This window comes from Eriocheir sinensis, chromosome 9, assembly GCF_024679095.1.
Source record: "Eriocheir sinensis breed Jianghai 21 chromosome 9, ASM2467909v1, whole genome shotgun sequence".
NCBI classification, from domain to species: Eukaryota; Metazoa; Arthropoda; class Malacostraca; order Decapoda; family Varunidae; genus Eriocheir; species Eriocheir sinensis.
Genome location: NC_066517.1, coordinates 23,372,540 through 23,397,539, shown reverse-complemented (window position 1 = coordinate 23,397,539; position 25,000 = coordinate 23,372,540). Strand labels below are relative to the sequence as shown.

Below are 25,000 nucleotides of genomic sequence, written 5' to 3'. Positions count from 1 at the left end.
TTACTGCTTCCACACACACACACACACACACACACACACACACTGATGATGATGATAAGGAGGAGGAGGAGGAGGAGGAGGAGCAAGAAGAGGAGGAGGAGGATAATGAAGGCCAACGATGCAAAGAAGGGAAAGAAAAGAAAAGACTAAAGAAAAAGAACAAGAAAAGAGAGAGAGAGAGAGAGAGAGAGAGAGAGAGAGAGAGAGAGAGAGAGAGAGAGAGAGAGAGAGAGAGAGAGAGAGGAAAAGAAAAGAAAAAGAAAAAAAAGAAACGAAACGGAAGGAAAAACAAGAAAAAAAGAAAGAAAAAAAGGTATGAGAAAAAACAAAACAGGAGAAAAACAAGAAAAACAACAACACAATGAACAACAAAAACAACTGCAACTCTACTAAACTTCAATAACCAAAAAATAGCAAAAAAAAAAGGACAAAAAAAAAGAGGAAATTGGTCAACAGAAGCCGTGCAGAAAGGGAGGGAGAGGAAGGAAGGGGGGGAGAGAGGAAGGGAGGGAAGAGGAGAAAAAAAAGGGAGATTGTGAGGGAAGGGGAAAGAGGGAGGGAAGAGAATGAGGGAGGAGGAGAGAGGGAAAGAATAGAGAAGGAAGGAAGAGGGAGGGAAGGAAGGAGCATATATGGAAGGAAAGAAGGAAGAAAGAAAGGGAGAGGAAATTGGTGGAAAGGGAGGACGGAAGGGAGGAAAGAGGAGAGAAAAAGGGAGTTTGTGAGAAAAGAGGAAAGAGAGGGGAGGAAAGAGATGGAAGGAGGAGAGGGGAAGAACAGGAATAAGGTAGGAAGAGAGGGAGAGAAAAGGAAGAAAGGGGGAAGAGAAAAAAAAGGAAGGGAAGGGAGGAATAGTGGAGAGAGGGAAGAAACAGAGGGAGAAAAGAGAGTAGGAAGAAAAGGGAGAGAAGAAGCAAATACGGAAAAAAGGGAGAGAAGGAAAGAAGAGGGAGAAGAAAGGGAGAAGAAAGATAATAGGAAACAGGGAGAGGGAGATAAAAAATTAAACAGGGAAAGAAGGGAGAAGGAAAGGAGAGGATAGAAATGGGATAGAAGGGAACGAGGGGTAGAAAAGGGAGAGGAGGGAGATAAAGAAGGGGAGGGAGGGAGAGAAGGGAGAGAGAGGAGGGAAGGGAAACAAGGGAGGGAGATAAAAAAAAATATGAGAAGGGGGATAAAGGGAAGGGGGGAAGAGAGAAGGGAGATGATAAAGAGGGGAGACGAGGAAGGGAGAAGGGAGAGAGAGGGGGGGAGAGGGACAGAAGGGGGCGTGACTACATACCTTATATTCTCTCACCCAAAACAGGGAGAGAGAGAGAGAGAGAGAGAGAGAGAGAGAGAGAGAGAGAGAATCAAGGTAACACACACACACACACACACACACACACACACACACACACACACACACACACACACACACGCAGGTAGGCAACATCCGGGAATGGACAGGTGAGCGCAGGTATAACAGGCAATCAAGACAGGTGCACACGCTTAGCTGGACACACACACACACACACACACACACACACACACACACGGGGGTACGAAAATAGGTGTAAACATACGGATAAAAGAGATTCAAAACATGTTAAAAAAAAAAGACAAAAATAAAATGTACGTGCAAAAAAAATATTAAAACTAAGATGCAACTCAAAAACAAACACTAATATTAAGAAAAACAAACAAGCAAATAAAAGACAGAAATATTGACAAAAATACACAAAATAAACACGTATAATAAGGCTAAAAATATAACAGGCATGTGCAAAAAAAAAAGATATTAAAACAGACATGCAAATAAAAAACAAACACGAATATTAAGAAAAAACAAACAGAAAAATGAAAACAAACAGAAATATTGAAGAAAAACAAACAGAAAAATCAAAACAAACAGGAATATTAAGAAAAACAAACACGAATATTAAGAAAAACAAACAGAAAAATTAAAACAAACAGAAATATTGAAGAAAAACAAACAAAAATCAAAACAAACAGGAATATTAAGAAAAACAAACACGAATATTAAGAAAAACAAACAGAAATATTGAAGAAAACAAACAGAAATATAAAAAAATAAACAGAAATATGAAGAAAACAAACATTAATATAAAAACAAACAGAAGTATGAAAAAAAACCCAGAAGAATCAAAACAAATAAAAAATAAGCATGCAAATCAAAACAAGACACGAATATTAAGAAAAACAAACAGAAATCAAACACAAAAACAAACAGAAATTATAAAAAAAGACAATTATTAAGAAAAGCAAAAAACGTGCAATTCAAAAACAAACTCAGATATTAGCAAAAAAAACAAACAGAAAAATCAAAACAAACAGAAATATTAGAAAAAAACAAGCATTATTAACAACAACAACAAGCAAACAAGCCACATGCATAATAAAACAACAATAAAAACAAGCAAGCAAGCAAAAAATTCAATACGTGCCACAAGAAAAACAGACATGAAAAAAACACGTATTAACTATTTACCCCAAAGCGGCCTCCGTCTGGTGGAATATGCAACATCTGGAAGGGCAAACAGACAGACACGCGTTGAGGAAGACTGATAGAAAGACAGACAGACTAATGACAATGATATGACAAGAGGGATTTAAATTATATGAATGCTGGAGATTGTATTGTTAATTTGATCCATTTGTTTGTTATATTCAATTTCTACTGTTATTATTACCGAGAGAAAGAAGGAATGCAAGAAAGGAAGAAAAGAAGAGAGAAAGACGTGAAGGAAGGAAGAGAAGCGCATGAAGGAAGGAAGAAGAGAAAGGCATGATGGAAGGAAGAAGAGAAAGAGAGAGAGAGAGAGAGAGAGAGAGAGAGAGAGGAGAGAAGGAATGGAAGAAAGGAAAAAAATAGGAAATGAAAGGAAAATGAGAAAGAGAGAGAGAGAGAGAGAGAGAGAGAGAGAGAGAGAGAGAGAGAGGGGAATGGAAAGAAAGGAAAATATAGGATATGAAAGGAAAAACAGAGAAAGGGGAATGAGAGAGAGAGAGAGAGAGAGAGAGAGAGAGAGAGAGAGAGAGAGAGAGAGAGAGAGAGAGAGCTTCCTCACCTTATATTTCCGGAATGGTAGATGCAGCACCTGAGAAACAGAGAGACCAGGATGTTAGTCACCACCACCACCACCACCACCACCACCACCTCCACCACCACCACCACCACCACTTAGCATGCACCCCTCACCACCACCACCACTGCATCACCACCCGTTTTCTCCAATCATGCGTCATCACCAACTCACCACCACCACCACCACCACCAGTCTCTCGTTCATTCACAAGTCAAGTTATACCATTTAGGCCTATATACATCACCACCACCCACAATCACCACTGAAATTCACCCACTTTCATCACCATCATCACCATATTCCCTTGCCTACATCACCACCACCATCACCATCATCACCTCGCTCATTCATCACTAGTCAAGTTACCATTTATATATCATCACCATCACCACCATCACCACTGAAATTCACCCACTTTCATCACCATCATCACCATAGTCCCTTGCCTACATCACCACCACCACCACCACCACAATCATACTCCCTCACCTCCATCTCCACCACCACCACCACCACCACACTCATACTCCCTCACCTCCATCTCCACCACCACCACCACGACCACCTCAAACCCTATTTCCCAACTTCTTTCAACACCACCACCACCACCAATACCAATAACCACCACCACCACCACCACCACCACCAGGTTAATTAGACTTTCCCCAGGTGTTAGAATGAGCAGGTAAAGGTTAATTAGAGATAAGGTTAAGAAAGTGTGCGTGTGGGGGCGAGAGATAATTGGTTGGGTTAATTATTATTTGGGGCATATTATAAGTATTATCTCACACCTGAAAATATGAAAACACACGAAGACTACACGAGAGAAAACAAAACACGATGATTAAAGAAAAAAAACAGAAAAACAGAATAAAACACATTGGATGAAAAGATTAAAACACCAAGGAGAAAAAAAAAGAATATTAAGAAAATGTAAAAAAAATGACCACGACAAAAAAAAAACAGGAAAATACACAAAAAACGATGAAAAAATAAACAGCCGAAGAAGTTGAGAAAGAGAAATATAATAAAAATAAAAGATTAGGAAAATAACAAAAATAGAAAATGCCCGAGAAAACACATGAATTAAAAAACAAACAAGATAAAAACACACCAATAGAAGAAGAGAAGAGAGACAGAATAAAGAGAGATAATAAAGAGAAATAGAATAAAAGAGAAAAAGAATAAGAAGAGATAATAAAAAGAAGTTAAATGAAAAGAATAAAAGAGAAACAGGATTAAGAGAAGCGATAAAAAAAGATACAGAGAATGAAAAGTAGAAGAGAAATAAAATGAAGAGAAAATAAAAACATCAGAAATAATGAAAAAAAACAGAAATAAAATGAAGAGAAAATCAAAGCCACAGAAACAATGAAAAAAAACAAAGAGAAATAAAATGAAGAGAAAATTAAAACCACAGAAATAATGAAAAAAAACAAAGAAATAAAATGAAGAGAAAATAAAAACCACAGAAATAATGAAAAAAAACAGAAATAAAATGAAGAGAAAATCAAAGCCACAGAAACAATGAAAAAAAAACAGAAATAAAATGAAGAGAAAATAAAAACCACAGAAATAATGAAAAAAAAGAAATAAAATGAAGAGAAAATAAAAACCACAGAAATAATGAAAAAAAAAAACAAATAAAATGAAGAGAAAATAAAAACCACAGAAATAATGAAAAAAAACAAATAAAATGAAGAGAAAATAAAAACCACAGAAATAATGAAAAAAAAACAAAGAGAAATAAGATGAAGAAAAAATAAAAACAACAGAAATAATGAAAAAAACAATAGAGATAAATAAAATGGAGAAAAGAGAAATAGCACAGAAAAAAAAGGCCAGAAAACACTAGAGAGAGAAAGAGAACAGGGTGAAAACTTTGAAGAAAACAACAAAACTTCGGGCGAGAAAATTCCTTTCCAGCCGACGAGACACGAAACAAAAGGGAAAGTTTTACTCGGAAAAGAAAAGAATGAGGAAAATTTTAACGACCTCTTCCTCTTATTATTATTATTATTATTATTATCATTATTATTAAAAGTAGATGAACGTTCGCGGGTAACAAAAGGTAATATTAATAAAAATAGTATTATATGAAGGTATTTTTTTTCTTTCTTTTGTTTGATTCTCCGGGGCACACACACACACACACACACACACACACGCACACACACACACACACACACACGTAATAGAGTAACATGGATCTTCTAGCGGAGGAGGAGGAAGAGGAGGAGGAGGAGGAGATTCAGAACGTCCGTACACTCCTTATCTCCTTCTACCACCCCCATCAGAGAGAGAGAGAGAGAGAGAGAGAGAGGGGAGGGGGACGAGAAGCAGTCATCTTTGAAGGAGTCCATTGCTCTCTCTCTCTCTCTCTCAGGGTTGCAGCTGCGGGTGAGAAGATTGAGGAAGAAGAAGAAGAGGAGGAAGAAGAAGAAGATGAAGAAGAAGAAAAAAGAGAAGGGGGAGAAAAAGAAGAAGAAGAAGAAGAAGAAGGGGGAGAAGAAGAAGAAGAAGAAGATGAAAAAGAAGAGAATGATGGTGATGAGGAATAAGAGGAAAAATAAGATGACCGTGAAAGAGGAAGAAGAGGAAGAGGGGGAGGAGAAAGAGGAGGAGGAGGAAGAGGAGGAGGAGGAAGAGGAGGAGGAGGAAGAGATGGAAGAGGAAGCATATTTCGTCTGCCTCCCCCGATACACACACACACACACGCACACACACACACGGCACGCATACAGCTTTAAGGGTGCAACCAAGGCAGGACACCACCACCACCACCACCACCACCATCATCACCACCACCACCATCATCACCACCACCACCATCAATACCACCACCACCACCAACCATCATCTCCACCACGACCATCATCACCACCACCATCACCACCATCATCACCACCACCACCATCACCACCATCACCACCACCATGAGAAATCCTTGTTGATGACCATGAAGAAGAGGAGGAGGAGGAGGAGGAGGAGGAAGAATAACATGGTAGGAAGAAAGGAATAGGAGGAAAGGGTTGAGGAGGAGGAGGAGGAGGAAGGGCATAGGGATCACGTGGAGAGAGAGAGAGAGAGAGAGAGAGAGAGAGAGAGAGAGAGAGAGAAGGGCACTTTAGATGAAGATTAATAAATGAAGAGAAGGGAGAGAAAGAGGGGAGGAAAGAAGGGAGATAAAGAAGGGGAGGAAAGGGAGAGAAAGGGAGAGGAGAGGAAAGAGAGAGGGAGAGAAGGTGAGGAAAATGAGGTGAAAGGGAGATAAAAAGCAAGAGGAAATGAAGGAAAGGAAGGAAAGAAAGAAAGGAAGGAAGAAAAGAAAGGAAGGAAGGAAGGGAAGAAGGGAGAAGGAGATGGAGGAAAAGAAGGAAGGAAAGGTAAGGAGGGAAATGAGATGAAAAAGGAGGGAGGGAAAGGAAAGGGAGGAAGGAAAGAAAGAAAGAAGGAAGGAAAGGAAGGAGGAGAAAGGGGAAAGTAAGGGAAAGTAGGGTAACAGAGGAGGAGGAAGAGAAAACACAAATAAGAGAAAGGAAGAGAAATTAACCGTGAAGGGAAAAAGTAAAGAAAAGGAAGAAGGAAGGAAGGAAGGAAGGAAATAAAAGAGGAAGAAGAAGAGAAAAGAAGAACAGAGGAAGGAAAGGCAGAAGAGAAGGAAAGAATGAAGAGAAAGAAAGGAAACTAAAGACGAAGAGAAAAGAAGAAAGAACAGAGGAAGGAAAGAAGAAAGGAAGGAAGGAAAAGAAAGGAAGGAAACTAAAGGAAAAGAAGAGAAAAGAAGAACAGAGGAAGGAAGGAAGAGAAATGAAGGAAACTAAAGAGGAAGGAAAGGCAAACGAGAAGGAAGGAAGGAAGGAAGGAAGGAAGGAAAGAAGAGAGAGGGGAATATTAGACTCAGAAGGAGGGAAGAGGAATAGAGAGAGGGAGAATGGATAAGAGAGGATTGAGGTGGAGGAGGAGGAGGAGGAGGAAAGCAACTGGAGGAGGATTATGGAGAGAAAAAAAGAAGAGGAGGAGGAAAGAGAGACCAAGACTAGAGAGTAGAGACATTACCTCTCTCTCTCTCTCTCTGATTCATTTCTCTACATTCCTTTCTTTCTCTTCTTTCTTTATTTTCTTCCTCTTTTCTTTTACCTTCTCTCTCTCTCTCAGGTGGACTGGAAAATTAAACGGCGTGGAACTTTCAAACTTTCTTCATAAATAAACAAGAAAAAATCGTACTATTGAAACTCGATGGACCAGAAAACAACAACAACAACTACTACTTCTACTACTACTACTACTACTACTACTACTACTACTACTACTACTATTGGTGCCCTTCATTCTCTGCTTATTCTTCTTCTTTCTTTTTTCATATTTTCCTTTTTTTCTTCCTTATTCTTCTTGTTCTCTTTCTATGTTCTTCTTCTTGTTGTTCATTGTTCTATTTTCCTTTTCTTCCTCTTATTCCTTTCTTTATTATCCTTCTCTTCCTCTTCCTCCTTTCTCATCCCTTTGCTATCCCTTCTTCTTCTTCCTCTACTTCTTCCTACCCTTCTACTCCTCCTCCTCCTCTTCCTTTCTCACACCTACCCCTTTCTTCTTCTTCCTCTTCTTCTTCTTCTTCATCAACTTCTTACTAACCTTTTCATTCTCCTTCTTCCTCCTTCTCCAAAACTACCACAAGAAAAATTAATAAATGGAAAAGTACAAAATAATAAGTAATAATAATAATAATAATAATAATAATAAAATACCTAATCCCATCACACTAATTGCAAAGGTGTAATGAGCGCTAATCAACCTGCCGTGGATCTAATTAAAAAGCCCACAGGTAACTTCATTCCCAGGGGTAACTTAACTAGTGGTCTCTCTCTCTCTCTCTCTCTCTCTCTCTCTCTCTCTCTCTCTGATTATCTATTCCTTCTCTTCCTTCATTTTCTTCACCTTCTCTCTTCTCTTCTTTCTCTTCTCTTTCTCCTTTTCTTCTTTCGTTTTGTCTAATTCTAACTTCTCCTCTTCCTCCTCCTCTTCCCTTTTCCTTTCTCCTAATTCTCCTTCTTCTTCTTTTTTCTCTCCTTCTCCTCTTTCTTCTTTTCCTTCCTCTCTCGTACATCATCTTCTATTCCTTCTTCATCTCCTTCTTCACTCTTATGCCTCTCCCCTTCCTTCTCTTCTTCCTTCTCCTCCAATTCCTACATATTCGTCTTCATCTCTACTCCTTCCTCATCTTCTACATTTCCTTCTAATTCCTCCCCTTCTTCTGTTTCTCCTTCCTCACTCCTACCCCTTCTTTTTTCCCCTTCTCTTCCTCCTCCTTCTTCCCCTTCTCCTTATGTAGCCTTGGGAGCGCTCACACAACCCTTTCTCTGGTCGGTCCATCAACATCGCCCACAAGGAAATGTTACAAGACCAAGACTAAGACCAGCCCACACTCCGTCCCTCTTACGGTAACCAACCCACACGATGAGGACCCTCCCCCCCCCAGCAGACCCTCCCCCCCCAGCAGACCCCCCTTCCCCTGTCTCTCTGTTTTTGTCTGTTTCTGTCTCTCTCTATCTTCCTTTCTTCCCTTCCTTTCCTCTATCCTCCCCCCGCTCCCCCGTCTCTCTCTGTGTGTGTGTTTCTCTCTCTGTGTTTCTGTCTGTCTGTCTTTCTCTCTCCCTTTCTTCCCTTCCTCTCCTCCCTTCGTTTTCCTCCTTTCCTCCCCTTCTCTTTCTTCCCTTGCCTTGTGACCTTTTCTTCTCCTCCTCCTCCTCCTCCCTCCTTTCTTTCCTATGTTCTTCTATTCTCTTTGTTTCCTCTTCTCCCTTCCATTCCTCCCTTTCCTTCGCTTCTTTCCTCCTCTTCTTGCTTTTCTTCCTTCCTTTACCTAACCTTTTCTTCCTTCCTCTTCCTCCTCCTCCTCCTCCTCTCCCTTCCTTTCCTTCCTCCTCTCCTTTCCTCTCCTTTCCTCCCTTCTTTCCTCTCATCTTTGCTATTCTCCCTTTCCTTACCTTTCCCTTCTTCAAGCCTCCTTCTCCACCTCCTTCTCCTACTACTACTACTACTACTACTACTACTACTACTACTACTACTACTACTACGTCTACTAGGGGAATGTTTGTGATCTGAATAATTACAGGTATTGATTGGTGCTCTGAGCTCATTAATTAAGAGAGAGAGAGAGAGAGAGAGAGGACAGTATCACAGACATCCTCTTCCACTCACTAAGTTATTTCTATCCTCACTCACTCTCTCTCTCTCTCCCTGACACTAAACAGACACCCTCCCTCCCCCCCTCTCTCTCCCCCACCAAAACACTTACACACTATCTACACACACACACACACACACACACACACACACACACACACACACACACACACAAGGTAAAGTTGATGGAGAGGAGGAAGAAGGGGAGGAAAAGAGGGAATGATGGGGAGGAAAGGAAGGGATGAAGGGGAGGTAAGGAAGGAGGGAAGAGGGAATAATGGAGGAAAGGGAAGGAGGGAGAGGAGAGAACGGAGAGAATTTTGGGTTATTATTATTATTATTATTATTATTATTATTACTCATTCTATTCTTCTTCTTCCTTCTTCTCTATCTTTTTCTTCTTCTTCTTCTTCCACTTCGTTTTTAGTACTTCATTTAGGAAACAATGGAAAAAAAATAAACCAGAAAATTTCTTAATCCAGGTGAAATTTTCTTATTCCAGGTGAAAAAATTCCTTAAATGTACCTGTGCCCTAATTCCACAGGTAACGCTTCACTACACTTCAGGGCCATGTGGAAAGTGTATACCTGTGTTTTTAAGTGTATTCAGGCAAGGTACACTTCGCTACACCCACGGAGGACCTCTATAGACCTGGTTACACTCCGCTACACTTCAGTACACCTTAATTTCTTTTTCTGTTCTTATTTTTTCTGAGTTTCTCGTTCTTTCGTTCTTCTTCTTTTCTCCTTCTTCTTCTCCTTCTTCTTCTTCTTCCTATTGCTACTGTTACTACTTCTCCGTCTCCTCCTCTTCCTCCTCCTCCTCTTGACCCTTTTCCTCCTCCTCCTCCTCCTCCTCTTCCTCCTCTCTCATTTTCTTTATTCTTCCTCCTCCTAGTCTTCTTCTCCTTTCCGAAATATCACATTAGAAAATTTCCCTCTTCTTGAATTATCACATAAGAACATTTCCTTCCCTCTTCTTTCTTTCTTTCTTTCTTTCTTTCATTCGTTCATTCATTTCCTCTTACACTCGGCTGCACATTAGTACACATCCGCTTCGTTTTCTTATTTCCTTTTTTTTTTCCTTTCTCGCTCTTCCTCCTCCTCCTCCTCCTCCTCCTTCTCCTCTTTCCAAAATATCATATCAAACTTTTCACTTCCCTCTTCTTCTTCCTTTCCTTCTCTACTTCTTCCCTTCCTTCTTTCTTTTTTTTACCTCGTTTCTTATTCGTCTTCCTCCTCCTTCTCTTTCCAAAATATCATATCAAACTTTTCACTTTTCTCTTCTTCCTTCTTTCCGTCTCTCCTTCCTTGCCTTTCATTTTCATTTTTTGTTTCTCGTTCTTCCTCCTCCTCCTATTCTCCTCCTCCTCCTTTTCTTCTCTCCAAAATATCGTAGGTAAGAAGCTCTTCACTTCCTTCTTCCTCTTCCTTGCCTTCTCTTTCCTATCCTTTTCTTCCTCTCTTCCCTCCTTCCTTGCCTTCTCTTTCCTATCCTTTTCTTCCTCTCTTCCTTCCTTCCTTGCTTTTCCTTTCCTATCCTTTTCTTCCTCTCTTCCCTCCTTCCTTGCCTATCCTTTTCTTCCTCTCTTCCCTCCTTCCTTTCCTCTCATCTCTTCTCTCATTTTAAATTCATAACTCCTCTTCTGCATATATTAAAAAAAGAATGTTCCTCATATTTTCCTTTCATTTCTTTATTTGTTTCTTTTCCTGGACAACTTTTCCTCACTACTACTACTACTACTACTACTACTACTACTACTACTACTACTACGGTTCCTCCTCTACTTAAAACAAAATATCTAACCTTTGCTTTGCCTTCAAGATGATACATTAGAAATTCATTAGATGTAGACTTTTAGATTATTCATGTAAGTAAACTCTCTCTCTCTCTCTCTCTCTCTCTCTCTCTCTCTCTCTCTCTCTCTTATTCTTTTCCTCATATCTCATTTTCCTCCTCTTTTTCTTTTAATTTTCTTTCGTTATTCTCTCTCTCTCTCTCTCTCTCTCTCTCTCTCTCTCTCTTTCTCTCGACATTTTATAGTACTGTGGGTCTTCTTCCTCCTCCTCCTCCTCTTCCTCCTCCTCTTCCTCCTCCTCCTCCTCCTGTGTATCTGGTATCTAAAGACGGTATCGAGTGTGTGTGTATGTGTGTCACCGCTGCACACACACACACACACACACACACACACACACACACACACACACACACACACACACACACACACACACACAAATACGGGTCGATATGTTAGAAGATACGCCCATAACTTATCAAGGTCATCGCAACAGTAAACAAGAAAAGAATAACAAGAAGAAGAAGAAGAAAAAGAAGAAGAAGAAGAAGGACTAAGTATAGGAAGAATACGAGGAAGAAGAAAAAAAGAAGCCAGAGAGAAAGAAAAAGAAAGAAAGAAGAATACGAGGAAGAAGGAGATAGAGAAAGAAAGAAAGAAAGAGAAAAAGAAAGAGAAAGAGAGAATAATACGAGAAAGGAGATTGAGAAAGAAAGAAAAAGAAAAAGAAAGAGAAGAATGCGAGGAAGAAGATAAAGAAAGAAAGAAAAAGAAAGAAAGAGAAGAATACGAGAAAGAAGACACCGAAAGAAAGAAAAAAGAAAAAGAAAGAAAAAAAGAAAGAAAAAAAAGACAAGCTATCACAATTCTTCTTTTCCTTCTTATTCCTTCCCTTCCTTATTCTTATTCTTATTAATTATTCCTCTATTCCTTCCTTCGTCCTCGTTTCCAGAGACAAAAATAAAATAAAAACGTATATCAGAGAGAGAGAGAGAGAGAGAGAGAGAGAGAGAGAGAGAGAGAGAGATTAGATAAGGAGAATGCGAAGGGACGAGGGAGGGAAGAAATTGGAGGAAAGAGAAATAAACAAGGAAGGAAAAACATCTGGGTCGGAGAGAGAGAGAGAGAGAGAGAGAGAGAGAGAGAGAGAGAGAGAGAGAACAGGCGACTTCGATACGTATAAAAAAAAAGGAGAGAGGAGAAGAGAAAACGAGATGAGGAAGATGATGAAGGAGGAGGAAGAAGAGGAGGAGGAGGAAGAAGGTAATAGAAAATAATGAAAAAAAGTTATAAACGAAAATTGAATAAAAAGAGAAAACAACAAAGAAAAAAATAAGGAATAGAGATAAAAAGGAATAAAGAAGATAGATAGAGAATGAAGATAAAAAGAAAGAATTAAGTAAAAGAAAAGAAGAGAAGATAATCATAAAAGAAAGTTAAGGAAAAGAAATAATTAAAGAAGACAGGAAGAAGATTTATGATGATGAGGAGGAGGAGGAGGAAAAGGAGGAAGAGGAGGAAAACGAAGACAGAAGAAAACAGAAAAGGAAAAAAAGAAAAATTAAAGTATATAAAAAAATCCAAAAATCCAAAAAAATGCAGCCAAAAAAAAAGATCGAAAGGAACAACAAAAAAACGAAAACAAAAGAAAAAATTACGAAGAGAAATTAAAAAAAAAACGAAAATTCACAAAAAACATGAAAAACCACAAGCGTCCGACGAACACACAGAGAGAGAGAGAGAGAGGGGAAGGAAAAGAAAAGAATGGAAGAGAGGAAAGAGAAATAACAAAGGCTCAATCTCTCTCTCTCTCTCTCTCTCTCTCTCTCTCTCTCTCGTGACTGTTCTGGCTCTACAAACCTTCACTTTCACTATCTTCCTCCTCCTCCTCCTCCTCCTCCTCTTCCACTCACTTCTCCACATTCCCTTCTTCTCCACCTCCACATCTTCCACCTCCTCCACTGTCCTCACTTTCACCTCCACCACCATGTCACGCTCTTTTGAACCCTTCACCAGCACCATCATCACCACCATCACCATCACCACCACCACCACCATCATCACCACCACCATCATCACCACCACCACCATCATCACCACCACCATCACCACCACCACCATCATCACCACCACCACCATCATCACCACTATCACCATCACCATAAAGAAGAAAGTGAACTGGAAGAATATATACATTTTTTTTTCCTTCTCTTCCTCTTCCTCCTCCTCTTCCTCTTACTTCTCCTTCGTCTTCTCTTCTTCCTATGGTTATTCTTCCTTCCCTTCCTCCCTTTTCCCTTTTATTTTATTTTCCTCCTCTTCCCTTCCCTTTTTCTCCTTTCTCCTTTATTCTTCGTTTTCTCCTTCCTCTTTCTTCTTCCTCTCCTTTTCTTTCTCATTCTCCTCATCCTTCTCCATTCTTTGTTCTATTTTTATATTTCCCTCTTCTCCTTCCCTTCCTCCTCCTCTTATTATTCCTCCTCCTCCTCTTCCATTACGGGCTTCCTGGATTTGGCGTCATCAACCTTCACCTCCTCTTCCTCCTCTTAATCCTCCTCCTCCTCCTCCTCCTCCTCCTCTTGTTCAACCAATCGGTCTGTTTTTATCCATCAGACTGAAAGAAACGAGAGCTGTGTATGTGTATGTATGTATGTATGTATGTGTGTGTGTGTGTGTGTGTGTGTGTGTGTGTGTGTGTGTGTGTGTGTGTGTGTGTGTGTGTGTGTGTGTGTGTGTGTCTCGCTGGCCTTCCTCCTGCTATTTTTGCATATAATTCTGGTGTTATTTTATTTTCCTTCTCTCTCTCCTTTTCCATTATTTTTTTATTATTGTATTTATATTATTTTAGTTATGCATTTTTATCCTCTTCTTCTTTCTCCTCCTACGCCTTTGTTTATTATTATTATTATTATTATTATTATTATTATTATTATTATTATTATTTTAACCTTGCAATACAACTAAATGAGATCAGAAAGAAGGAAGGAAGAAATGGTAAGAAAGGAGAGGAAAGGAAAGGAAGGAATAGAAAGGAAAGAAGGAAAGAAGAAAAACAGAAAGGAGAGAAGGATGGAAGGAGAGAAGGAAAGGAAAGAATGAAGGATTGAAGGAACAAACTATATGGAAGGGAAGAAAGAGAAAAATCGAAACTGAGAAGGATTGAAGAAGCGGGATGGAAGGAACGGAACGGAACAGAACCAAACGGAAGGGAAAGGAACGTTGGAGGAAGAGGAGGAGGAGGAGGAGGAAGAGGGCCCTGACCCCCTCCAAACCGTCTTCCCACTCACCGCCTTCAGCGAGTAAAATATTCACCTAAGTACACACACACACACACACACATGCCGGAGCGTACACATGGTTTGCACAGAGAGAGAGAGAGAGAGAGAGAGAGAGAGAGAGAGAGAGAGTTGCAGTGTTGTAAGACGATTCACACACACACACACACACACACACACACACACACACACACACACACACACACACATAACAATAAAACTTCAAACAATAAAATAATTAGCGTGAATAATTCGATTAAAAAAAAAAAAAGGAGGAAGAGGAGGAGGAGGTGGAACAGGTGGAGGAAGAGGAGGAGGTAATAAGATTCCCCACCTTAAGGAAATGGGAGGTCAAAGGTGGAGGTGGAGGAGGAGGAGGAAGAAGAAGAAGAGGAGGAGAAGAAAAGGAGGAGGAGGAGAAGGAGGAGAAGAAGAAGAAGAGGAGGAAAAGGGTGAAGAGAAGGAAGGGAAGAATAAAGAAAGGAAGAGAGAGAGAGAGAGAGAGAGAGAGAGAGAGAGAGAGAGAGAGAGAGAGACACACACACACACACACACAGACAATGGCATCTCCGGTTCAAGTACAATTACACTGATATTGGCTGTGTGTGTGTGTGTGTGTGTGTGTGTGTAACGGGCAGTCATCCCTCCCTTGCTGACTCACAAACGCACACAAACACACAAACAATGAATACAAAACACACACACACACACACACACACACACACACACACACACAGATAAGAGAAGTAGACAATTACTGATAAAAACAATAAACAGGAAAAAAATAATAATAGAATAGGTGGCAAAACTGATTAGTAAATAGATAGGGAAAGACGGACGGATTATGATACAGGAATAGATAAGATTGAGATAAAAACACACAAACAGAGAGACAGAATATAACGAGTTTTAAACGTGTATAAAATGAGTTTGAACGCGAATGAAAGAAGTTTAGGTGACGTAATTGATTAGTAAATAGATATTGAAAGAGAAAGATGGACGTTTTGTGATAGATAGCAATAGATAACAGAGATAAGAAGATAAAATGAGATAGACAAATATAGTAGCCAGGCACGTGTGGGTATGTCAGTCAACCTCATAATAGTGAAATAAATAATAGATTGAAATAGAAAAAAAATACAGAAATAAAGAGGAAGAAATAAAAATGAAAGAACAGAAAATTTGAAACCCAACCATAACAACAACAACAACAACAATAATAATAATAATAATATCGAAAGTGTTCCTTGTAATGAATACAAAGAGGCCTTGATTTAACTCGCCCGTTTGGAGGAGGAGGAGGAGGAGGAGGAGGAGGAGGAGGAAGAGGGAGGAGGAGGAGGAGAGATATTTTGCGGTTGATACGAATTATTTTTCCTCGTGTGTGTATGTGTGTGTGTGTGTTCCCTGAGGCTGTGTGCGTGTGTGTGCGTGTGTGTGTGTACGTTTTCACAAGTAACAAACTGGCGCAAGAAACCCTATTACACACACACACACACACACACACACACACACACACACATTGCTGACCGACATCGCAAACGAGGAATCATCATCTTCAGGTCAACATCCAAAGAAGAAGAAGAAGAAGAAGAAGAAGAAGAAACTAAAAAGCAGGAGGAGGGGGAAGAAGAAGAGAAGGAGAAGGAGGAGGAGGAGGAGGAGGAGGTGAATCTTCCTAGAACCTGTAAATCAATCTTAAATGTCACCTGGTCCACCTCTAATAACAATAATAAAGGTCACGTTAATTACAGGTAAAGATATTTGTTCTCTCTCTCTCTCTCTCTCTCTCTCTCTCACCTTGTATATTTCCCTCTTCCCTTCTTTCTTTACTCTCCATCAACTCTCCCTTCTCCATCTTCTTTCAATATCTCGACCCCTTTCTCTTCAATTTCTCTTCTTTATCCCCTTCCCCTCTTCTCTCCTCTTTCCTTTCAATTTCTCTTCTTCATTCCCTTTACTTTCAATTTCTCTTCTTCAGCCCCTTCTCTCCCCTGTCCCTTCCCTTATATCTCTTCTTCTCTTTCCCTTCAACTATATTTCTTCTTCTCTTTCCTTTATCTTCTTCTCTTCTCCTTCTTTCCTTTTCCTTCCTCTCCTTCATTTTCCCTCTTCAATCTTCTTTCTTGTCCTCAATTCAACCTTTCCTTCTCTTTATTTTTGTCCTTATTCTTCCTTTTCCTCATTCATTCTTTTTCAGCCTGACTTCAAGCTCTTCTTTTCTTCCTCCTCCTCTTCTTCCCTCCTCCTTTCACCTTCCTCCTCCTCTCCTTCCCTCCCCCTTTCACCTTCCTTCCTCCACTTCCCTTTCCATCCCCCTTCTCTTTCCCTCCCACTCCCTCTCCTTAGCACCCCTACGCAACTTGCTTCCCTTCCCTTCCATTCCTTCCCTTCTCTCCTCCTCCACTTCCTTTCCCTTCTTTCTCTTCCGTCTTGCAACTGCCCCTTCCCTCCTCCCTCTTCCTCCTCCTCTTCCGGACATTGCCCCAGGGAAGGAAGGAAGCCATATTGGTCACACACACACACACACACACATGACTGGTTGAACACGTGTCTGAGTGTCTCGCTTTTGTGTTTGTTTTCAGAAATTAAAATAAAAAACACATCAAAGTCAATCACACACACACACACACACACACACACACACAGACCTCTCCAAACTACAGAAGCGAAAATTATTAAAAGGAAAAGAAAGAAAGCGAGAAGGAGAAAATTATAAGTGAAAAGAACTTCAAATTTCTCTCATTAAAATACTTTGCTCCCACGCTCTTTGAAATTTCTAAAGCAAAGCGAAGGACTTGATATTCAACTTAAATTTTCCTTTTCTTTTTTGTTTTATTTTCATTTTCTCTCTTTTTCTAATCTTTTCATCATGAGCTAATATAGGAATTTTTTTAGATCATTTTTTTCTTTGTTTATCTCTTTCTTTCTCATCAAATTTCTCTTCTTATTCAATTTTCTCTTATCATATATTTTCTCTTATTTTCTTTTATTTTCTTCAATTATCTTTTCTTTTTTCTTCTTGTTCTCTCTCTCACCAAATTTTCCTTCGTATTCCCTTTAATTCATCTTCTCTTCTCCTCCTCCTCCTCCTCCTCTTCCTCTAACCAAACGTATAAAACCAAATCATTTCTCAACGTATTCCATCAACACCACTCCTCCTCCTCCTCCTCCTCCTCTTCCTCTTCCTCCTCGGGCTGACATTCTGGCTGCAAGCAATCCGTCAGCCCCAATTTCACTCTGGGCTTGCGCGATTCAAAGTCCAAATCGATATCTCTTTTGAGGCCCGTCCCCCAAATCAGAGGTTCCATTACGCCGTCAGAAGAAGCTGCTGACGTGGGGGATAGCTAGGCATCTTATGAGTGGGAGAGGAAGGGTAGGGAAGGGAGGGAATGGATGGGGAAGAGATGGGAAGGGAAGGGATGGGTAAGGAAGGATTGGGATGGGATGGATAAGGAAGGATTGGGATGGGATGAGTTAGGGAAGGGATGGGTTGGGAAGTGATGGGAAGGGAAAGGTTGGGAAGGTAAGGGAAAGAAGGGGAAGGATTGGGAAGGGATAGGATGGGATGGGATGGATGGGAAGGAATGGATGGGAAAGATAGGGAAGGGATGGGATGGGTAAGGAATGATTGGGATGGGATGGGTAAGGAAGGATTGGGATGGGATGGGTAAGGAAGGATTGGGATGGGTAAGGAAGGGAAGGAAGGGAAAGAGGTTGGGTAGGAAAGGAAGGGAAGGGATGAGTTAAAGAAAGGATGGGTTGGGAAGGGAAGGGTTGTGAAGGGAACGGAAAGAAGGGGAAAGATTGGGAAGGAATGGGATGGGAAGGGAAGGGAAGGGAAGGAATGGGTAGGGATGGGATGGGAAGGGTAGGGAAAGAAGGGGAAGGGATGGGATGGGATGGGATGGGTAGGGAAAGAAGGGGAAGGGATGGGATGAGAATGGAAGGCTAGGGAAGGGATGGGATGGGATGGGTAGGGATGGGATAGGATGGGATGAGAAGGGAAGGGGAGTGGAAGGGGTGAGGTTTTAAAATTCTCTCTCTCTCTCTCTCTCTCTCTCTCTCTCTCTCTCTCTCTCGTGCAAGAAAATTTTGATGCAAGATTCCGTTTTGAGAGTGTGTGTGTGTGTGTGTGTGTGTGTAAAGAGAGCAATTTAACACAATTATTTCGCAATACACACATATGTACACACACACACACACACACACACACACACACACACACACACACACCAACCCAGCCCCCCCGTGTGTGTGTGTGTGTGTGTGTGAGAGAGAGAGAGAGAGAGAGAGAGAGAGAGAGAGAGAGAGAGAGAGAGAGAGACAAGTGACCACCCCCTCGCTTACCTGTGTTGATGACGTCACGAAGTACTACAGGTGGGGGTGGAGGAAGGAGTCGCGGTTTTCCCTGCCCCAACCCGAGGCCCTCCCACGCTTCTCATTCCACGTCTATTATCTCCCTATCTCCGTCTCACCGCTATCTCCAGGGCACATCATAGGGTACGCAGATCCACTAAGCACACTCCACCATCACCACACATCCAGAACTCCACCCACAGAGTTGAAATCACCGAAAGACTCAGACGTATTTTCCAGTTTCCAGACGGGGCGGTACTGTCAGCCGCATCCCCGTCTTTGGTTAACTATTTCCAGAGGCCGATAAGGAGATTAATCGAGTTTTCACCGGTGTTTTTTCACGTTCATGGTACAGAGGAAGGCTCAAACTATCACCAGGGTCATTAAACTAGTCCTGGAAATGCCCATAACGCCCACGAAAGCCTTGTCAAATAGGGGCAGGGCGCGGCAGGTTCAAAATCTCACGCCACGTCCATTTTTCACCCACCTCGCACACACGCCCTCACACCGCACTTGTAGTACTTTTAACTGTTCTGGCGGCGAGGAATAACTTTCGTGCACCCGCCAGCCGCCACAGACTGACAGAACTGCCATCACATACTCCCCGTCCCCCACACACGAGGAAGAAGGGGAGGGACCACATGGCTCCCTCCCCCACCCCGCGCTCTCCCTCCCCACCTCCCTCGCACGATAATTCTCCATTTCTACGGCTTCCTTCCTCCTCTCCCTTCTCGCTCATAGCCCCAAAACTGGCATAAGAAGGTCATGAAAGCGCTGACCACACGCACATGTCTCCCCCGTACCCAGAAACGTGAGAAAAGGCGAGGAAAGTAAGGATGGAAGGGTAAATTCTGTCACTCAACCGCCCCACGGGAAAAGTTTTGACTTAATTAATTCCTATGAAAAAATCGTGTATAACAGCCTCGTTCCATTACCTTAACTACCTCCACGCATACACTAACCCTTAATAAGCCTATAGACACAGGGGATTAGGTACACAAGCTTTAAATACACGGGGAAATGAGTTAGAAAAAGAGGAGAGTGGGTGCAAAGGACGAGTTGGCATTTCTGAGTTGAACCTGCCGCTGGGAGTTGCCAAATTCTTGACTTGGAGTGGAAGGGAAGGAAGGAGGGAGGAGAAACCGCCGCTCTGAGAACATGACGCTATATAAAACAACCTTGAAACTCTCTTATTGAACCTTACCTACCTGTGTGTGTGTGTGTGTGTGTGTGTTAGAAATGTACACGTTTATATCAGGTCTGTTTAGGGCAAGATAAAACCGTTAGTTTGATCCCTTCCCTCCCTTCCTCTCCCACTCCTCTCCCTTCCTCTCAGCCACTCCTTACTCCTTCCCTCTCCCCTATTACTCACTCTACCGTCTCCCTCCAACCCTCTCCTTCTCTCCCCTCTCCTATGCAATCCACTCCCTCCCTCTTCCACCTCCCCCTCTCCATCTCTCCCCTACCCATCCTATCCAATCCTTCCCTCTTCCACCCCTCCTCCTCCCTCTCTCTCTCTTTCCCACGCTCTCCCACATTCACAATACATCATAATCCTTCCATTCACCTTCCTCTGTACCTTAAAAATCGCTATTGAAGGTCACGTGTCGATATATAAGTGTAGGAGAAGGAGAAACAGAAGCAAAACTGATAAAGAGGAACATGTGAGAGAAGAAGGGAGATAGAGGAAAGGAGGGATAGGAGGGAAACAGCAAGGAAAATAGGGATGATAGAAGGGAATAAGGGGATGAAAGAGGAGGAAAGGAAAAGAAAAAAAGCAAATGATAAAGTTAGAGAAGGTGAATGAATGAGTAGGATAAGAAAGAAGAAAGAAAAACAGTAAGAAAAAGGAATAACGAATGAATGAAACAAAAGGAAAATAAAGAAAACAAAACAAAGATAAAAGTTAGAACAAGTGAACGATAGAGGAAGATAAGAAATAAGAAAGTAGAAAAAAGAGAAAAAAATAGTCTGTTCCATTGACGCAACAGAAAGAAAGAGCAAAACAATGATAAAAAAAAGGAATAGGTGAATGAAACAAAAGGAAAAGAAAGAAAACAAAACAAAGATAAAAGTTACAACAAATGAACGAAAGAGGGAGATAAGAGATAAGAAAAAAAAAGAAAAAAAATCAAGTTCTTATCAATTGACGCAACAGATTCAAGCAACGAAAAGAAAAAAAACGGAAAGGCAAAAAAGAAGAAGAAGAAGAAGAAGAACAAGAACAAAGAAGAAAGAACGAAATAGAAAAGAAGGAGAAAAGGAAAGCAACAGCAAAAAAAAAAAAGGAAAGCAGGTGAAATCGTAAAAGTGGCAATGAAAAGCTGATTCAGACAACAACAACAACAACAACAACAACAACAACAACAACAACAACAACAACAAGAGCAGAGGCCATAAGAACGCAGAAGCGGAAGGAAAATGAGCAATAACGTTAATGAGAAGACCAGTGATAACAATAACAGTAGAGAGAGAGAGAGAGAGAGAGAGAGAGAGAGAGAGAGAGAGAGAGAGAGAGAGATATGAGAACAAGAAAAGGAGAGCGAAGGAAAGGAAGGAAAGAAAAGAAATTAAATGAAGAGAGAAAGAAAATATATGATAAAGAAGAAATGGAATATATATGAACGGATATTAAGAGAAGAAAAAGAACAGAAAAGAAGAAAAAAGGGAAAGAAAAAAGAAAAGAAATTAGATAAGAAGAGAAGAAAAGAAATAAAAAAAGAAAAGATGATCGAGGAAGTTGAAGAACAAATTTAATGACGAGAGAGAGAGAGAGAGAGAGAGAGAGAGAGAGAGAGAGAGAGAGATTTACATAGATTTACATAGAAAATCAGACCACACAGACCCCATGGTCCAGACTTGGTGGTCTGTCCTTAAACCTAAGTGATTTTACATTAATCAGAAGACTCCAAAACGTTGCATTTCTACTCTAGTTGATATTAAGTTGAAGGAAGTGACGGTCGAGCTTATTTTTGAAGGAGTCAATCGTGTTACACTGGACCACTGATGGTGGAAGCTTATTCCATTCTCGCACTACAACGTTGGTGAAGAAAAATTTGGTGCAATCTGAATTTACTTGTCTACATCTGAGTTTTACGCCATTGTTCCTCGTGCGCAGACTGTCATCGATCATAAACAATGTTGATCTGTCTACATTCGTGAAACCATTAAGTATTTTAAAACATTCGATCAATTTTCCTCGGAGGCGACGTTTCTCAAGAGAGAACATGTTAAGGGTAGAAAGCCTTTCTTCGTAGGATTTGTTGCGCAAGGAAGGGATCATTTTCGTTGCCCGACGCTGAACACCTTCTAATTTAGCAATATCCTTTGCATGGTGGGGGGACCAAAACTGTACCGCATATTCCAAGTGGGGTCTGACTAAACTGCTGTAGAGCGGGAGTATTACATCTTTATTCTTGGATACAAAGTTTCTTTTAATGAAGCCCAACATTCTGTTCGCTTTATTTGCTGCATCGATGCATTGCTGTGAGAATTTGAGGTTTGACGCGATTTTGACCCCCAAGTCTTTGACGCATTGAACGCTTTTGAGTTTAACGCCGCGCATTTCGTATTCGAACTTCTTATTCCTCGTTCCAACTTGAAGGACCTGGCACTTGTCTACGTTAAAGGGCATCTCCCATCTATCCGACCAAGCTGAAATTTTGTGCAAATCCTCTTGGAGGCTTTGCCTGTCTTCGTCAGTGAGAACCGAGTTACCAATCTTTGTGTCGTCTGCAAATTTACTAATGCGGTTATTGAGTCCAACATCCACGTCGTTGATGTAGATAATGAAGAGCACTGGGCCAAGGACCGAGCCCTGATGGACTCCACTAGTGACAGGCGCCCACTCTGAGTTAAATCCGTCAATCACTACTCTTTGTTGTCTGTTGCTCAACCAATTCGCGATCCATTGGTTTACTAGACCGTCAATACCTATTTGCTTTAATTTGTAAAGTAATTTATGATGCGGGACTTTATCAAACGCTTTCTGGAAATCAAGACAGACTACGTCCAGTGATTTGGTTACGTCATAAACAGTGAAGAGGTCGTTATAAAAGGTTAATAGGTTTGATAGTCAGGATCTTTTGTTTCGAAGCCATGTTGTGAGTCCCCAATCAATGAGTGGCTTTCAAGGTAACTCACAATTTTGTCTCTAATTAAGCCTCAAGTAGCTTACCTACAACCGAAGTTAGACTAATGGGCCTGTAATTACCTGGTACTTTTTTGTCTCCTTTCTTGAAAATCGGTGTCACGTTAGCCTTTTTCCAATCTGAAGGGACGATGCCTTGTCGCAAGGACATATTGAATACGGTTGTGAGGGAGGAGAGTATTTCGCTCTTCGTTTCTTTCAGCAGAGTTGGATATACTTTGTCAGGTCCAGGACTTTTATTTGTTTTAAGTGAATGGAGAGCTTTAAGGACTTCATCGGTTGTTATTTCAAAATTAGGCAATGCATTCTCGAGATTTACAATAGTACTGGTGTTGGTGGTAGCGAGGAAGACTGTTAGTATTAAACACCGAGGAAAAGTAATTGTTTAAGAGGTTTGCAATGTGTTGGCTGTCAGTCACTAGTGCACCGTCGCTGTTTGTTAAAGGTCCAATACCACTTTTGATCGCCTTTCTGTTGTTTATGTAACTGAAGAAAGATTTCGGGTTATTTTTACAGTTGGCTGCAATATTTTCTTCATATCTACGCTTTGCCTGACCTACTAGTCTTTTTACTCGTCGCCTGGCATCATTATAGAGTCTAATGTTCTCGGGCGTGCTTTGTTCTTTCTTTAACCTGTAAAACAATTTTCTCTCATTGACTGATTGTTTAATTTCGCTATTAAACCAAGGTGGGCTTTTATTAGTGTTAATTCGTTTCTCGCACAAGGGGACGAATGTGTTCTGCTGAGTGAGTAAGTGATTTTTAAGGCTTAGCCAGGCTTCCTCTACGTTGCCGTCATCTGATAGTTGTATTTCTGTTAGTTTTTGTCGGATTTCTACGAAGAGAGAGAGAGAGGCGGAAATGCAATAATATTAATAACAGCAACAACAACAACAACAACAACAATAACGGCCCGCTGCGAGGAGGACGACGAGGAAGCTATACTTATTTAAACTTCTAATGGAGTCGAACTTTAATTGAGTCCAGGATGTAGGCCACCGGGACCCGTTTTCTGTGTGGGAAGGTCAAGTTGCTAAGTGTTGTATAGATTGACTTTGCAGAGACGGAAAAAGATACTGATAAGGCTGATGACACTTTTTGGTATTTCTTTTTAGTTATGTGAAGTGAAAAAGCTCAGTTCCTCCTTCTTTTCTTTCTTTTTGTTTTAAGTATTGTGGATTAACGTACTTTGCAGGGCGGAAAAAAAAATATTGATTAGGTTGGTAACACTTTTTGGTATTTCTTTTTAGTTATGTGAAGTGAAAAAGCTCAGTTCCTCCTTCTTTTCTTTCTTTTTGTTTTAAGTATTGTGGATTAACGTACTTTGCAGGGCGGAAAAAAATATTGATTAGGCTGATGACACTTTTTGGTAATTCTTTTTTAGTTATGTGAAGTGAAAAACCTCAGTTCTTCCTTCCACTTTTTTTTTTTAAGTGTTGTGGATTAACTTTGCAGGGCGAAAAAAATATGTGTAGTAACTTTTTTTTTATATATTTGTTTTGAGTTTAGTGAAATGAATCAGCTCAGTTTTCCTTTTCTTTCCCTTTTTCTTTTTCTTTTTCTTTCTTACTTTCGTTCTTTCTTCCTCAGCAAATATGAAAACAATCTATAATAATCTCCATATGGTAGCAATTGTAGCGGACTTTTTTTCTCTATCTTCTTTTTGTTGCCCCTGAATTGCTCTCTATGCTATATAAAAAAAAATCAACCAACATCTTTAATCATGGTGTCTTACGCATCAAGAGAGAGAGAGAGAGAGAGAGAGAGAGAGAGCACTTGAGTAGACGATGTGAAGTTAATATATACGAAAAGAGGGCAAACAAAGAGACCTACATAGATAAACAAAAGCAAACAAATAAACAATCAAACAGCCCACGTCCTCGGCCCTATCAGCACCCATAAACAACGTAACGGAACCGGGTCCTATATGGTCACACACACACACACACACACACACACACACACACACACACACAAGGTTGAACAAAAGAGCATCGCAGAATCTCAAGACGGCAGAGGAAGGAGAAATAAGATAAAAGAGAGGATAAAAGGGATTGAAACTATGGGAAATCTTATTGTGGCTGAGGAAGTGAGGAAGTAATGATGGGAGGAAAATGTATTGAGTGTAGTAGAAGTAATAGGAGGAGGA

At 40.7% G+C, this 25,000-nt stretch overlaps 1 protein-coding gene across 4 annotated transcripts in view; it reads right to left on the bottom strand.

Moving 5' to 3' along the window:
• LOC126996209 (ecotropic viral integration site 5 ortholog-like) overlaps positions 1 to 25,000 on the bottom strand; it is a 123,424-nt gene that overhangs the window by 80,656 nt on the left and 17,768 nt on the right. Inside the window, exons 2-3 of one of the 4 annotated variants that reach the window (XM_050856520.1) lie at positions 3,072 to 3,101; positions 2,492 to 2,527 (exon numbers count right to left, since the gene is read on the bottom strand). The exons of 1 other annotated variant lie outside the window; for it this stretch is intronic. In XM_050856520.1, the coding sequence (XP_050712477.1) occupies positions 2,492 to 2,527; positions 3,072 to 3,101 (66 nt within the window). Of the gene's footprint in view, positions 1 to 2,491; positions 2,528 to 3,071; positions 3,102 to 18,692; positions 19,282 to 25,000 lie in introns of those variants that run through there. 2 more of the 4 variants (XM_050856522.1, XM_050856532.1) reach the window with 2 other exon arrangements.